This window comes from Struthio camelus, chromosome 8 (genome assembly GCF_040807025.1).
Source record: "Struthio camelus isolate bStrCam1 chromosome 8, bStrCam1.hap1, whole genome shotgun sequence".
Lineage (NCBI taxonomy): Eukaryota > Metazoa > Chordata > Aves > Struthioniformes > Struthionidae > Struthio > Struthio camelus.
This window is the reverse complement of record NC_090949.1, coordinates 16,135,765-16,151,207: the sequence shown is the minus strand read 5'-3', so window position 1 is coordinate 16,151,207 and position 15,443 is coordinate 16,135,765. Positions and strand designations below refer to the sequence as shown.

General features: G+C 35.5%; 2 protein-coding genes across 6 annotated transcripts in view; one reads left to right on the top strand and one right to left on the bottom strand.

Annotated features, from left to right (window-relative positions):
- The window catches only part of TRMT13 (tRNA methyltransferase 13 homolog), a 6,620-nt gene extending 3,034 nt beyond the window's left edge, over positions 1-3,586 (top strand). For both annotated transcript variants that reach the window (XM_068952274.1, XM_068952273.1), the window contains 4 exons: positions 30-102; positions 1,060-1,134; positions 2,047-2,476; positions 2,813-3,586. In XM_068952274.1, coding sequence (XP_068808375.1) covers positions 30-102; positions 1,060-1,134; positions 2,047-2,476; positions 2,813-2,981 — 747 coding nt within the window. In that variant the 3' untranslated portion in view covers positions 2,982-3,586. The remainder of the gene's footprint in view (positions 1-29; positions 103-1,059; positions 1,135-2,046; positions 2,477-2,812) is intronic.
- LRRC39 (leucine rich repeat containing 39) lies at positions 3,201-15,406 on the bottom strand. 4 transcript variants are annotated; one of them, XM_068952287.1, is made up of 12 exons: positions 15,377-15,406; positions 14,290-14,407; positions 13,593-13,634; positions 12,634-12,811; positions 11,583-11,783; positions 10,334-10,439; positions 9,043-9,199; positions 8,367-8,503; positions 6,700-6,845; positions 6,154-6,306; positions 4,470-4,609; positions 3,201-3,333 (listed from the first exon to the last, which is right to left on the bottom strand). In XM_068952287.1, the coding sequence occupies exons 5-12, from the start codon at positions 11,705-11,707 to the stop codon at positions 3,278-3,280; spliced, it is 1,020 nt and encodes a 339-aa protein (XP_068808388.1). In that variant the 5' UTR covers positions 11,708-11,783; positions 12,634-12,811; positions 13,593-13,634; positions 14,290-14,407; positions 15,377-15,406; the 3' UTR covers positions 3,201-3,277. The 4 variants fall into 4 exon arrangements, with proteins under 4 accessions (XP_068808388.1, XP_068808387.1, XP_009684206.1 ...); XM_068952286.1 differs by lacking the exon at positions 15,377-15,406 and adding an exon at positions 15,156-15,280; XM_009685911.2 differs by lacking the exon at positions 15,377-15,406 and having other exon boundaries at positions 12,634-15,336.
- Positions 15,407-15,443: the final 37 nt, after the last annotated feature.

Here is a 15,443-nt window from a genome sequence, read left to right as displayed (position 1 = left end):
TACTTAATCATAGCGTTCTGTTTACACAGGTGGATGGAAAACATAAAAGGAGAGATTCCATATTTGAAAGGCTTCAAGTTGATATTCAACACTTATGTTTAAGTAAGTTCCTTCTTGACTTGCATAATTCTGAGATACAGGCTTAATTACGGATTTTGAATACCGGACTCCAAGATCTGTTTCTAAGTAGTATGCATAAATTTATCTGTTTTTGAAGATTATTCTCAGTGTTTTCTTGGACAGGTTAATGGTATGTTTCTATCTCTAAATTATTGAATGGGGGATTTACCAATTTCTGCTTGGATATGTTTATAGGACTTAATTATGGGTAAAAAACACCCAAAACAATTTTCTTAAGGCTTTTAGAAGTTGCAGGATTACACACCTTTGCATTGTTTATTTTAGCTGCGCATAATGAAGCAACACCCAAATATTACTGCAGAACGTTTAAAGAACATGTGGAAACACCTGTCAACAGGAGATGTTAGTCATGTTTATGTTTCGTAGGTAGTATAGAAAGCCTAGAATGGTTAAATGGATAAATGTAACCATCTTAAATCAGCATAAATACAAAATCCTGTATTTCAAGTAGTGTATTTTAATAAAAGGCAAAGTATCTATATTACTATGTAGCTGGAGCTAATCTCTGGATTACAGATAATTCTGTAAAGGAAAATCAGTCCACAGTTCTCTGATGCATCATTTTACTGTTATATATTAGTGTTGCTGCTCAGCTACTCAGAAACAAAACCGTTCAGCTTGCTAACGGCGTTACGATACATTCTTTGCCTTTGGACAGTGTTGAGTTCTTTAAGAACAAGAAGAATATGCTTTCTCAGGCACAGCATATGATTGTCTTCACTTGTGTTAGAAAATTAATTTTCCCTTTGATAGCTTACAAATGTCTGCCCTTTGTCTGTACAGACGACTGTATTTTCAGTAGTGCTAAACCTTTATTTTTGTACTAAGATTGCTGAAATTATATTATCCAGAAAAATATTGCCTTAACTATAATAATAAAAGTTCTGGGCTTGCTGTTTGTTTGTTTGTTTGTTTCAGATAAAGTACCCATTTTAGAGGAAAAAAAACTACCCCTGGTAGGAATTGGGAAGCATTTGTGTGGTGCTGCCACAGGTATGAATTATATATATATTAACTACAGAAAGTTAGGGTGCTAAATCTTATAATCTGAATGGAATGATCTTCCAAACAGTTCTTTAATGCTTTTCTTTCCTTCTAGCCCTTTGCTAGTGAATGTAGCAGTTCATATTCTAAATATCTATTGACTTCAGCGGAACACTGATTGGATAATAGTAGTCACAAGGCTACTTTGGGCAGGAGTAAAACCTCACTAGTTTTATAGAGTTAAAGAATAGCTGAGGTTTTTTTCATATATTCATAAACTGCTAAAACTATCCTTTCCTTCACTGTCACCTCTATCCTGAAATGTTTTTCTTCCTAAAGTTAGATTGGGTATGTTTGAACACATACATGTAAGTATATGTGTTCAGACAAGTAAATGAATTAGAAGAACGTTTTACTGGCCTGATAATCTTAAGCTAATGCATTTTTTTTCTAAGGTTATATCCCTAGTAAGTGGAAAAATACATCTCAAATATGATATAGCTGTGTACACATATAAGTACTGTTACAAAGATGGCACCATCAAGCATTTAAGAAGCATATGTACATATTAAATAGATTGTGTCCTTGATGTCAAACTTTTAGAGCAAAATTTGCATGTTCTACAGGGAGGAGATTCTTACATTAAGCCAATTTGTTAGCCTAAATATCGCTAATAGACTTGGATAGAAAAAAAAATTTCAAGGGACTTAGCCCTTACTAGATCGAGAGGTCTCCTAATATTCATTGAGCATTTAGGGTTTTCATGTTCTTGAAGTATGCTTGTAATCTTTATTTATCTTAAACAGTTGCATTTTGGCTTTCTTTGTGGGAAGAACGTTCCCAACCTTTATGCAGCCTATATAAATAACGGCATAGCGTTCATCACTAGATTTTTTTCAGTACGTCTTTTTTTTCCCCCAGATCTTGCTTTGAGATGTTTGGTTGAAAGTTACACAACTTGCTGTGATGGAGAAAATGAAGAGCCTGTCCTGAAACGCTCTAAGAGTGATATGACAGAGGTGGCTTCTAACAGTTTTATTGATAGTGAAAGGAACAAAGACGATACATTAGAAAACTCTAAGCCTGTAGCCGGAATCGTTATCGCACTGTGTTGCCATCACAGGTGTGACTGGACACATTATGTAGGCAGAGAGTTCTTTAAATCAATAGGACTTGGTCCAGTGGAATTTCATTATTATCAGAGAATGAGTAGCTGGGCCACCTGTGGCATGCGAGAAAGCATAACCAAAGCCTCTATGAATGACGAAGAGAGTGAAGATCAAACTGGCAACAAAGAAGAACATGACCAAACAGACAGTAGAACAGAGAGTGGTTCTGACACTCTGCAAGGGTATGTGAATTTTTTTCTAGCATATGAACTCTTGCAGAAAAGCAAAATTATGTATAGTGCTAGATGAAATAATTGTGGGTCCTCAAAATGATTCATTTTACAGAAACATTTTTATGACTCATTTTACAGAAGCCTATTTTATAGAAATATTGTGTTTGAAGAACATAATTGTAATGGACCTGCATTTCAAAATCTTTAGACAACCAGGTTTGCCTGAGTTGAAATGCACTTAAAATGATTTGAGTCATTCTTCTAAGCTTAACTAGTAAAGTTAATTAATAAAACTATTCCTCTAATACATGCTGTCCTCCTTTCCCCTGTCTTTTTTGAAACTAGGCTACTTCCCGCTGAAGAGCGAAAGGAGATAGGTTGCCTCTGTAAACTGTTGATTGACCATGGACGGATTGAATATTTGCAACAAAGAGGATATAAGGCTGCACTACAGTATTATACAGAGTCTGCTGTATCCTTGGAGAATGTACTGTTGACTGCTGTTCCAAGGTAGTCTTGGATACCAGAGCCAACTACATGACAGGAAATAGATTTGGAACTGGTAGAAAACAAACTACAGAATTTATTAGTTTATTAAAAACCTACTCATACATTCAGTGCTTACCAAAAACCTGTTCAAGTCTTTCCTGTCTCCAGGAAACGGTGTTACATTTCCCAGTTTCACTTGGAATTGCAACTATGCAAACCAGTTCTCATCAATGGGTAAATAAAATCCCTTAGGACACTTGAAATTTGTTGTAGAACTCTGTTAGGAAGAAGTATATTTGATATTTTCTTCCAACTCACATGTTATTCATTAGCACTTATGGTACGAGAAGGATCAGAAGTGCAACTTCCCAGATACTCTGAAAAACAAAGGGGTTAAAAATAAGAGAAGTTAAAATACCTAATTTGCTTCCACTTTGAAGTTCAGGAAGGCTGTATATTTCCTTTTTAAATTATTTAAATGTGCCTAGATACTTACTTCATAAGCGCATGCTACTGGGGGAATCTGTTCAGGGAGAACACTTATTTGTAAACTGGCTGTCATCTTGATAAGAGGTGCTAATTTCATGCTAATAATAAATGTAAATAATAAAATAAATTTGCTAATTTTAATTTGCATTTATGAAATATTGATAAGAGAAAAACCGGTTTAGATAAAGTTCTAAAATCGAGCACTTTACTCATTCATTTTTTTAAGCCATCATGTAGACAGTGAAGACGAGAAAAAATGTTTTTGTGTCTTCAGTGAGTGAAGTTCTCTGCAAGTAACAAACCTGCCACTTGCACATCTGTTCAAAAGTGCTCATTTTGGTCTGTTACTGCAACCTTTGAACATGAAAAGAAGTTTAATCTAGCTGTTATCTTAGTGATTACTAGAACCGTTGTTTTTGTCATAGCAATTTGGAAGCAGGTTTTTTTTTTTTTTAATTGACTAGAATTTCTGTCAAGGGGAGGCAGTAGATAGTGGTTGTGAGGAAAAAGCTGTTTATCAGGTGTTGGTACTTCATTTCTAAAAAATGTTGGATGCTGGGTTGATGATTGGATGATTCTGCGATTCTGTGATTCTGGGAATACAAACACTTACCACTTCCTTCTTCAGTCGTCCCTATCTGGACAATATCATCCATAAGTAGGGAAAGTTGAGCTTCGTGGGACAAACAATCTCAGAAGACCCACACTATTTGACTCCACTTAAATTGCAAATACAATCTAGTCATTAGCTTCCAATTATCCAGGTTGTACATAACTTGGGCACAGTGGTTGCACTGGTTGCAGTGCATTGCTGCAAGAATATGTGCTGTTCATATAAAGACCTAGTTTGCCAGGCGCTGAGAAAAGAGCCCCTGCCCTCAATACAAATCTGTTGGCAGATTTTGGAAAAATGTATTAACAAGATTCTTCATGTTTCATTTTTATATATATCCTTTCTTTTATCCAGTTTATGCTTCCCTTCCTCACTATTCTAGAGAGATTAGAATTAATAAAAATGTCATACCTGCTTTCTTGAGTGATTCCTGAATATACAAGTGCATGAATTCAATGCCAAACATTTCGCGTTCCTCCTCCTCTTCTGTGTCCTCACATGGAGGGAGTGTTATCTCCAGCTCCAGTGGGTTGTCTCTGAAGTTGACAAACCTGACAATTCATCCGAAAAAGTTACTCTTGCAATTGGTTTTGTCCAGAGAGAACTCTTTTGAAACTGAACTAAGATTGATCAGATGATAGCTTTTTGGAGCAAAATAAAATAATTTTAAGGGTAATTTTCCTGATGCATTCTTACAACTATTTTGTTCTATTAAAAAAAAAAACAATGTTTCAGTACTATTAAGTAAGTTAAGAAGACTTCTTAAGATAACAGTAACTGATTGGTGGGGAAAAACATTGCAGGCCTCATATTTTGTCTGCAGGTTGTCACCTCATTGTCAGCCTTACTGAGCTTCCACAAATAGATGAGAGGTTGAGGACAAGAATACAAATGCTTGTGTCTTCCCATCTTTGCAAAGCAATAGCCAGTCCTGTCTCCTCCTCGTTTTGGACCATCCCCCTTCCATGCATACCTAGGCCTGACTGCATGCCTGATGCTCATCTCACAGGCTCTTTGCTACAGAGTGCCCAGGATAATGTTTTTGCCCCTTTCCTACTTCTCCAGATAAGTCTCAGGAGAGGGACGTGTCCCTGCTTCAGGGAAACAAGCTCCTACCCATCTTTTGGAACAGTTGCCACAAAAAAAGTATACCTTTCTCTCTCTTTCTCTCCCCGCACAGACTAGGTATTAAATTTGGGGCAGCTATACTGGTGTCTGTTTGTTAAAAACTATGCTACTTGGCCTGAATCCCCTTCCAAAACAGTCTGAAAACAGAGGAGTTGCATTACTGGATTAGACATGATTTATTTAGACTAGTATTCTCTCTCTGCTTCAAAGGAAAATACAAATAACAGGAAATTTCCTATCACAGTACACAAAATAATCTCTTCACTACAGAAGTTTCTTTCTAATTCTATGACGTAACAATTTATATATTTTTATATTTTTATATATACACACACATACATATAAATATGTGTCTATAAATATATAAATATATGTGTGTGTGTGTGTATATATTTTATATATATATAAAGCTTATACACACACACACACACACACACACACACACATATATATATATACACACACACACACAAAGTTTTTCTACTCCAGTACAGGAAAGTTTCATCCATATCCTAGTAGCTAATCTCTTTTGTTTAATTGTGAATGCCTGGTTTTTACAGCTTTTTTGCCAAGAGTGCCAAAGTTCTACTTTTTAATCATTTTTATGCTCTTCACATATTATTGCTTCTAGCTCTTGGGTTTAGAGTGAATATCAAATGGCCTTCTAAAAGCAGGAATTTGGACCTTTCAGAGATGACACAATCTCCTTTCACCTTTGAGAGTGTAATGATCACAGCTTATTTCTTTAAATGGGTTGTGCTACATAAAGCTTTATTGACCGGACCTTCAACTGTTGTAAATTTGTGTAACTGTGCTGATTGGTATAGAGTTGTGCCCATCTGTACAACTGAGGACATGCCTTTTCTATCTCCACTTCCTTAGATATCGCTGTGCCACTACAACTCAAGGGCGATTTTAAAACTTAGCTTCTCATACTTTTATCTGTATTTTTCTTGTTTTTTCTTACCTTAGATTTGTCATGTGCTTCATACAAGCAGGAATATCCTTAAGTCTGTTGTTGCTGAGGACAAGAGTACTCAGATTTTTCATATTACCAATGGTTTCTGGCAAAGAGTTTATCTCATTCCTTTGGAGCCATAAAGTATGGAGATTCTGCATTCTGTAAAAGTAGGTATTTGCACAATCAATCAATATTTAGAAAATTCATCTTATCAATCATTAATAGAGTAATTGATTAATTTTGATAGTCACATAACAACGGTCTCAAAATAATACAGAAATTTTCAGGAAAAAACCCATATCCAAGATGATCATGTAAATTGCCAGCTGAAATTTTCTGTAACAAAATCATTTTACTTAATAACCAAAACTGAATTCATCACTTTTATTTATTAAATGGATTATTCCAGCTTATTAAAAATACCACATTAGGGCTGATGTATCTCATTTTGCTGTGAAGTCAACACCAAAATTGTGTCACTTTTTGAAATAAAATTTAATCATCAGAATTCTAATGCAATGGAATTCAGAGTAAAATTTGAGTTTTATTTACCTGTCAATTGTATCAGGAAGCTCTCGGAGTTTATTTCCGCCCATATCTAACCATTCTAGACTTGGCATATTGAGAAGAGCTGAGGGGATGGTAGTAAACTGATTCATGCACAAGTCTACATGTGAAAGATTCTTTAAATCACTGAGCTGAAAAGAAAGGAAGATTGAATGTAGGTTTGTATAGATGTTCCATTACTGCTGTGATTTAATCATGGTGACTGAAAGAAAGACACAATTTAAAAGCATTAAAAAAGCTTTCTGGAGTTTGTAACTGAATGGTTTCTGAGTTACATTAGTTGATGTTACCTAACAATTACAGTACTCACCTGGAAGGTAAGATAGATAGGTTTGAAACTGCTCAGGCAGAAGAACTTTATCTCCCACCTGGTCATGAGTTCACTAACTGCAGAGAAGCTGAAAGTCATGACTACAGTGTAGGTATACCCCAAACCTTGAGAATAAAAGGAATTTAAAGAAATTCCTCAGTGTTTCCTACAGTCTTGGTAATTCTCAATTCAAGTTTTTATGAATCAAGCATTCAGGTTTTTATGGATCAAATTGCATGTACTATGATGTGGACTATGGACTTTTAGAGTGAGCCTAGGTACTTTCAGTGCTGTGAAGTCTATCATTATAACAAGACATTCTAAAAATTAAGGATCGCATGATTCAGTATTGCAATACAAAGTCCTTTTGGCAAACAGCTCCACTATTGAAGTGATGCAATGATGCGTTATTGCAAATCTGGTCCAACTGTCTAAACACCACACACCACTCAAATACATGTAATTAAAGCTAAATTTAAACTATATAGCTCAGGTATTCAATCACCACAGTCTCAGCAGGACAGAAATAAGAATTTGCTGCCATTTTAAAAGCTATTGCTCTACATTACATCACAAAAACTATATCCACATGGATTTGGTGAATACTGGATTCTGATTAATAGTATATATTTTCATTTGAAGATCTGTTGTTAGGTTTTACTGTGTAGACCCAATTTTGCAAGGCGCTGAGTGCTACCAACCATTATCATTGCTGTTTTTTAAATAAATTCAGATGAGTAAATGGGCTACATATTTGACCTCTCTGTCAAACTTAGAGATGCAGGTCTCTTTCACGTCCAGGTCAGCCCAAATTAGAGCCCAGTAGTAGGTGAGCAAGGGTTTTTTTTGTTTCTCTCTTAATTGCTTTCAACATCTCAGAAGAAAGTTAGATCAACTTTTTGTGCATAGGTGGTTGTCTAAATCACACAAACCTTTTTCATAACTAGCAGCCCTGGTAAAGGCACTTGTAATTGTATAATGGCTGAATGAATTTGTATACTGAGCTTTAAAAGAGGGCTTCTCTGTGCTGAAGGGTCAGATCCCCACTGGAGTAAATCACCAAAGACCTTCAGCCTCAACAAATTAACATCAAGTGTATCACTGTTCTATATGCTCTACCAAGCCATTTATCTGGACAAAATAAAGATTGGCTCCTGCAAATATTGTCCTTGTCATGTGGCTTCAGCTTGATTATTCATATAAATATTAGTCATACATGTGGAGTAGTTGTGAAATTAGGGTATTGAAGCAAATCTGAAAACATGGAGTTCAATTTTTAATCAGAATCCTTTTTGGATAAATTCGAAATACACATTTTTAAAAAACCCTATCTTTCCCAAACCTGAGAAGGAAGATCACAGATACTCCTGTTAACAGCCAGTTCCAATCTTTCCAGACTGATGCAGTTACTTATTTCCTTAGGAACAGACTTAATTCTATTGTAACTGAGAAGCAGCTCTTGGAGGCTAGTCAGCTGGCCTGCAGAGAGCACAAATCAGAAAGAATGAACCTGAATATTTATTGTACCTGAAATAAAAGATTAATTGTTTTGTGTTATCTTAGTACCACAATACAAGTGCTCTGTGTTCTCACTGAAGAAAAGATGCACTGAAATTCAAGTGGAAGAACTTGGGGACTTTTTAGTACAGAACTGCACTCCACTTGAGCAGTACAGAGAGAGTTACAAGCACAGGCAACTCATGCTGTGAGCTCAGAACGTGAAGCCTGTTTTTCAATATCACTTTCCTAATTGGATTCTCTCATGTCTAGTATCTGCTGTATCTACAAGCGTCTTTCTCATGGGGAGCTTTAATAACATCTGTCTCCTCCATCTGGCCATCTGTATTTTCACATTTTTAGGAACTCAATGGCTTTGAGACAGCTATCTTACTATCAAATTTAAAATATCTAACTACCCAATAGGACGGTTAGAGAGTCAAGGTGCACAAAAGTAGCATGTTTGCCTAAGTTTAATTTTCTTAGAAAAGCAAGTTGAAATAAAAGAAAGCACAGCTCACCAATTTCTTTAGGTATACTTTCAATTGAATTCCGGGATAGATCCAGAACAACAAGACTGTGAAATCTTCCAATGAAGTGAGGTATTTTCTGTAAACTAGCTCTGTGGAGATGCCATTCCTGGAGATGGATGAGTTTCAGTAAGCATGAAGGTAGTGTCTAAGACAAGGAATATGAATCAGAAGAAATTATATATAGTGTATAATTAGTATATAGTATATAATCTATATAGTATATAATATGAATAAAGGCTTTTAGGTAGGATCTTTCTGGAAACATTAATGCTTAATATTGTGCTAAAAATAATAAATCTTTCCTTCTTCTCAAGCTATATTGTAACATTCTTAAAAGAACTCCATCAGTGTGGGTTATTCTGACCACAGATTTAAGCAGACCACTTTTCGCTCCCAGGATTTAGGTATCTGCACTTCTGTCCTATCTTGAAAAGCCTCAGCTTTTCTTTTCTTTTCTTTTCTTTTTTTTTTAACATAGCAAATATAACTGAAGATGAAACAGCTCAAAATAGCTTTTTTCTCATAAAGGTGATCTAAATGGTATTTCCTATTCTGTTAATAACAAAAAGTGAGTATTTGAGTGCAGAGAGAGAAAAAAACCACAGTGTTTGTATGGCATAAGTTCTTAACAGGGAACAGAGCTTCCCTATACTGGCCTAGCGATCACCAGAGCATTGCCGGATGGCGCCGTCACTCTTTCACTGGCCTCAGCATGATCTAATTCTCTTCATTGCATAGGAACTGACTTCTGCATTTCTCTGTTGGTGAAGCTACCAATCTGTAGCTTAAAAGAGATTTTTATATTCCTCTCTGTTATTGAACCTATTTCCTCCCATGCATCAGAAACAACAACAGTAGTATCCTGGGAATCTACTGGTTAATTCTCATTTTTAGAAAGAGAAAATAACACTAAGAAACGTTTTTACGCGTCTTAGCACAGAGATTTTTCACACTGAAAAATTCCAGTAGTTCTGGCGTGTTAATAAAATTAATTTTTACCTATTTAAACTCATAATTTAAAATGTGATCAAGTTCTAATGCAGAGAAGCTTTTTGGGCTATATTTTTGTAGAGTAATGCTTAATATTCGAGAATAAAAATCAGCTTGCTTTTACACTGTCACAGCAACAGTGCATCTCTCAATTCATTGTTAGCAGAGCACACTGTGAGCAATTCATAGATTAAAAGTAGTATAACTGTGAGTATAAAGACGTAAATAGTACATCTTTTTAATGCATCAATTATTCAACCCAAGCAACATTTACTCCCACCAACACTACCTTCCATTCTTCTTCCTCTATCCTTAAAATTGCTCTCCCATCTTCATTAATAACTTTTTCCTTAAGCTTTGCTAAAGTGGCTCTCTCTTCCAAGACAAGTATTAGTCTACAAAGGAAAGAAGAGCTGTCAGTGAGGCAACTATGAATACAGGCAACAATTACTATCCATTATTTTCTGGAACAGCAAAGAAACAATAGCCTTCTTGGATGTCAAACAAGCACTTACTTTATCTGGGTGCTAGATACACTATCACTTGAGGGACGGTCAGGATATAAAGTAATATTTGGCTGAAGTCATTCAAAGGAATTCTAGTATTTTGCAGCTCAGCATAATTGTTCTTCAACTCCACCGAGTCGCAAGAGAGGCATGGCTTAATTCAGTTTTATCACATTTCAGCAGGGCAACACAAAGTTATGCAAAATTATGGTTCCAAAGCCATTCATTTTAGAAGCAATCCCCTAAACAGAAAGCCTCCAATTCCACCAAACGTAGAATGCTACCAAAGGCAGTCAATCAGCTTGGGTTTTTTTAATGTGTTTTCCAAAGGAAATGTATGCAGTTATGCTAATTTTCTTTCTTTCTGCTTGCATTTTCCATTAGTAACTTTGGATTTCGTTATTCCATTTCGAACACATCTGACAAATGAGGAAGGGTTTTCAAAGATGTTAAATTTCTTCACATTTCACAAAATAGCTGGCCAAAGAGAAGACCAATAGACCCTGTCAATGCCTCCACTGAGAGGAAAACATACAAAATTCAATCTCCACTAGCTAGAGTATGTACACTGGAGAGGGATTTTACAATCTGTATTATTTTACACCAGGTTCATCAATGAATATGTTGAGCATTCAGTGGAGAGTATTTTCAAATAATCAGTTGCAGTTCCCAGGCTATAAAAACAAATGAAAGATTTCTTTACATTACTGTAGCTGCATTAAGAAGCTACTGTTCCTTAATATATACCTTGGTGGATTTAGTGTGTGTGTGTGTGTGTGTGCATGTACGTGTGTGTGTGCATGTATATATGTGTATGTGTGTGTGTATATATGTGTGTGTGTATATTTTAATGACAGAACCCAATTCTTTGTTTGATCTGAACATACTATTAGATTTTCACCAGTAGGAATTCTGCTGGAGTAAGGATTACAGAATTAGATTCTCCATGAGTTCGAAAACACCAGTTATGTTCTTCTGCAATGTAACATATGCTCTAGCTTTTCATATACTAAAGGTTTACAATTTACCCACCTTCCTGCAGATCTCTGTCTGAATTCCTTTTCTTTACGTAATTCATCATTTATTTTCTGTATTCTCACTTCCCAAAGTGTCTTCACAGCAGTGAACGATCCAACACAAACAGCAGTTTCAGTCATGATTCTTACATATTCTGATTCAGCCACCAGGGTGTGATTGTGAACTTCTGGCTCAATGCATCAGTGACTGTATCAGCTACCAGATGGGGACAGTGACATGAAAATTAAAAAGCTGCCATTCCTACTTGATTATATTATTAAATATAGTTAATGTACAGAGATGATAGAATTTTGCCATTGCTTTCTCTTTACAAAATATATAATCGCATCTAGTTAAAATAAAAAATCAGGTTAAGGTTTTGAAGTCATCTCTTCCTTGGTGAGATACTTTCCTGAACAGCAGCAAAGTAGGATACTCGGTTATCCCAGGGACTGCATCCCTCTAAAAAGTGTCCTTATTGGCAATATTGTACTGTGGGTTCCTTTTTGGCAAGGGGTTGGGGGGGCAAGGAGTGTTAGAAGTGGACTGGAGCTAACACATTCATATCCAGCTAAATTTGGAGGGCCAAACTTCATGCCAGCAGCCGTGCATATCTGTAGTCTGAACACTGTTGATTTAAATGCTCTGTTTCAAACTTTTTACTAATAAAGGGGACAAGTAAGAAAAACATTGTCTTAAGTACACATTAAAACTCAAAGAGTGAGGATAGCCTTCCTCCAAATAAGCAGGTGGATAACAACAAACGCAGAATTTCAGGTCTTCACATACAAATATTTCTCTACAATAATTGTGGTAAGGCTGTCTTTTAGAGCAATTTTTCCACCATATATATACTATTACATTTTCAAGTGCCATGGATAAGCAAATAGGGCATTGAAATAGCTTGATGAACATTTCTGTGTTTAAACTGGCATGCGTTCTTTTTTATGCTTACCACTTCTCTTGCTAAGGTGTTTATTTGTAAAGCCTGATTATCCTGAATCACTTAATTAAAAAGGTATAGGCAAGCAAATAACAAGAAATATAAACTTTCAAGATTGCTTACCTTTATAAAGACAGTATAAAATTAAATTACAACGCTGGATTAAAGGAGCATCTGGTCCAATACTTTGATATCAATGGTTCTTAACTCTTCACTGTTTGTTAAGGAAAAGTGGCAGGATTTGACAGGTGACACAAATGACATCCACAGCATGGCACAATGCAGTCTGGCATTTGCATTCCTAAAAAGGGATTGAGGTTTTTCCTGTAAAGAATGGATTGTATCCTCTTTCCTTCCCCTACATAAATGTAATCACACTTACATGCTGTACTTTAGGGATTAATTTCTCCTTTAGCAGTACTCAGTAATTACCTTTCCCATTCCTCATCCCAATATGTAGCAGTAATGACTAAAACACTGTATAAAGCTTTCTGCTCTGGTTAGGCGTTGCAATTTAAGTTGCCTTATTTTTCAGGAGTAACCTTCTACTGAGATTAACTGATCTACCTGATCTATTATTTCTCATTGTTTACAGACATTTACTAAACTATAAGCCTTTTCAGGTAGAAAACTATATTTTTATATACATTGCACAGAAAATAGACAATGAGGCTGCAAGTCTCTAAAGAGATATCTTTGATACTTGAACCATAAAAGACAGTATTGGACTATACAGTCAAAACAGTACTTTCTTTTTCTCTGATGAAAGCTTACACTTGGCAACTCTCTTGCAGTGAAAGGCAGATCATTTAATAAACACCGCTTTAGAATAAGAGGCCCTAGAGATAGGCTTCTGTTTTCAAGGAGATTTAATTATATAATAACAGGACTATCATCAAAAGCTTCTTGTTCTTATATCTTAGGATTTGTCAGGAAAATTAAAAAAACATAATAACCACAACAATGATTCAGAAATAAATTCTCAAGTGCGGCTGTCAAACAGCTGCAAACTTACTCCCATGTAACTAGATCTCTCAACAACTGCACCACCAATCATCCAAGAGAGTTTAAGAACAACTTACCTAAATTATTTGGGGTTTTCAAACATTTTCCATGACTCATTGCTTTCTGGGCAAGAGCAGAGATAAGTTATGAATCTTGTCTGTACTACTAAAACCATTTAGAACTCTTACTCAGACACCAATGTCATATCAGCCTAGTTCTAATTTTAACCTATGCTGAGAATAGAAGGTATCACGTGAGGCACTTTTGCAAAGCCCCTGTGCTTTTACCACTCTTCCCAGTTTGCTGATACAATTGCCGATACAATACATATTTTAAAAGATACTAACTACTTCAGCCTTCAATCTTCTAAGTTTTTTTTTTGTCTGAAAAAAAGTTGTCCAACAGCAAACAGGATCTAACACCTATTTCTTTTGGTTTTGGTATAAGTATTTCTTCTTTTGATTTTCGTTCATTTCCCATGGTGTTTTTTAAACAATGCTTTTGTTAATCTGAAAAATCATGATTAAAAATCTAACTACTTAATTTATTCCTCCTTGACAGAAATAGAGAGCTAGGCCAAAAACAAAAAAAACCCTTTCTTTTTATTGGAGTTTTGATACCGCGTAAATTTCCAGCTCTTCCTGCTAGCAAAATTCTTCTGTTTGAAATATTTTAAAATCACTTTATTGCTTTCTATTATACACTTATGCTTCCTCATTTTTTTCCCCCCTGATCATAAGGTTAAAAAATACACTATTCAGACTGAGCCCTTACCACAACAATATATTTGTAGGAGAGTAGCCATTAGGCTTTGTCCTTTTGGAAGTCTGAAGTGCAGTAGGTTCTTTTAGAAAAGAAGAAATAGAAGGCTGAGTCACCTGTACAGGATTGCCTGCATGAAATTCACAAATAAAAAGAGTATTACTACAACTCTTTGTGGTTTTAGAAAACTTTTACTAGTAATAAAGAAGTCTGATAAAAATTAAATAGGTGATAAGCACAATATATCAGTCAAACTTTGCAAGAACTGATCTATATAAAAGCCCTTTATATCACAACAGAAATATAAATAGCAGCTTACATGTATGCTCTCCCGTTACATTACCAGCTTTTCTCCTGCCCAGTGTCAGCATCAAGGACAGAAGAGATTCTTTCTCCGGTTGCTCCTGTCTTGCATCTTCACAGCAAGAGACTACTGCAGACTACTTTGGTCTACAATTTTGGAGTATGCTTCTGCAGAGCCAGTTTTTGATACATTTAAAGAAAGGAGAAAAGGCCTCCCAAATTAATTACTCAGGCCACGTAACTGTCTTTCTATGTCCTTATTTGCAAGTTATATTTCTAGAAGGTATTTATATCCAAGAATTTTATTTGTATCTCCTTTTAAATAACCACTGCAATCCTCATAATCTGTTTACTTTAAAGCAACATATCTGTTGTCTGTTCTGAAGGCATTAGCTTGAAATCTATTTATTATCTGCTTTGTATCAGAGTTTAAAAAGTCCTTATCTCATATAGTATTTTTGCTAATATGAATTCTTTGCTGTATCAGATTAATCTGCCAGATTCTAGTATCCAAACATCAATAACACAAGGTGATGCAGGCTTTTAGAACACATTCTGTTTACCGTCACGCTTACCTAATGATGGAATAATAAATTGAGTCATCCTTTTTACAGACCGCTGCTTTCTATAAGAAACAAAAATAACTGGAAAGTATTTAAGGACCTCAGCTACGTTCAGCCTATAAAAATATAGAATATTCTAGAATATTTATAAGGCCCTGATGGTTGTCAGTAAATGTTTTGAGTAAACATTTGAGTAAACATGACATTTCCCTTTATCATCTGATAAGGAGTACCTGTGTAAGTCATCTCCAGGAAAAAGTAGACTAGAGAAAGACATGAGAGAAGAGATTAACTCAGTTA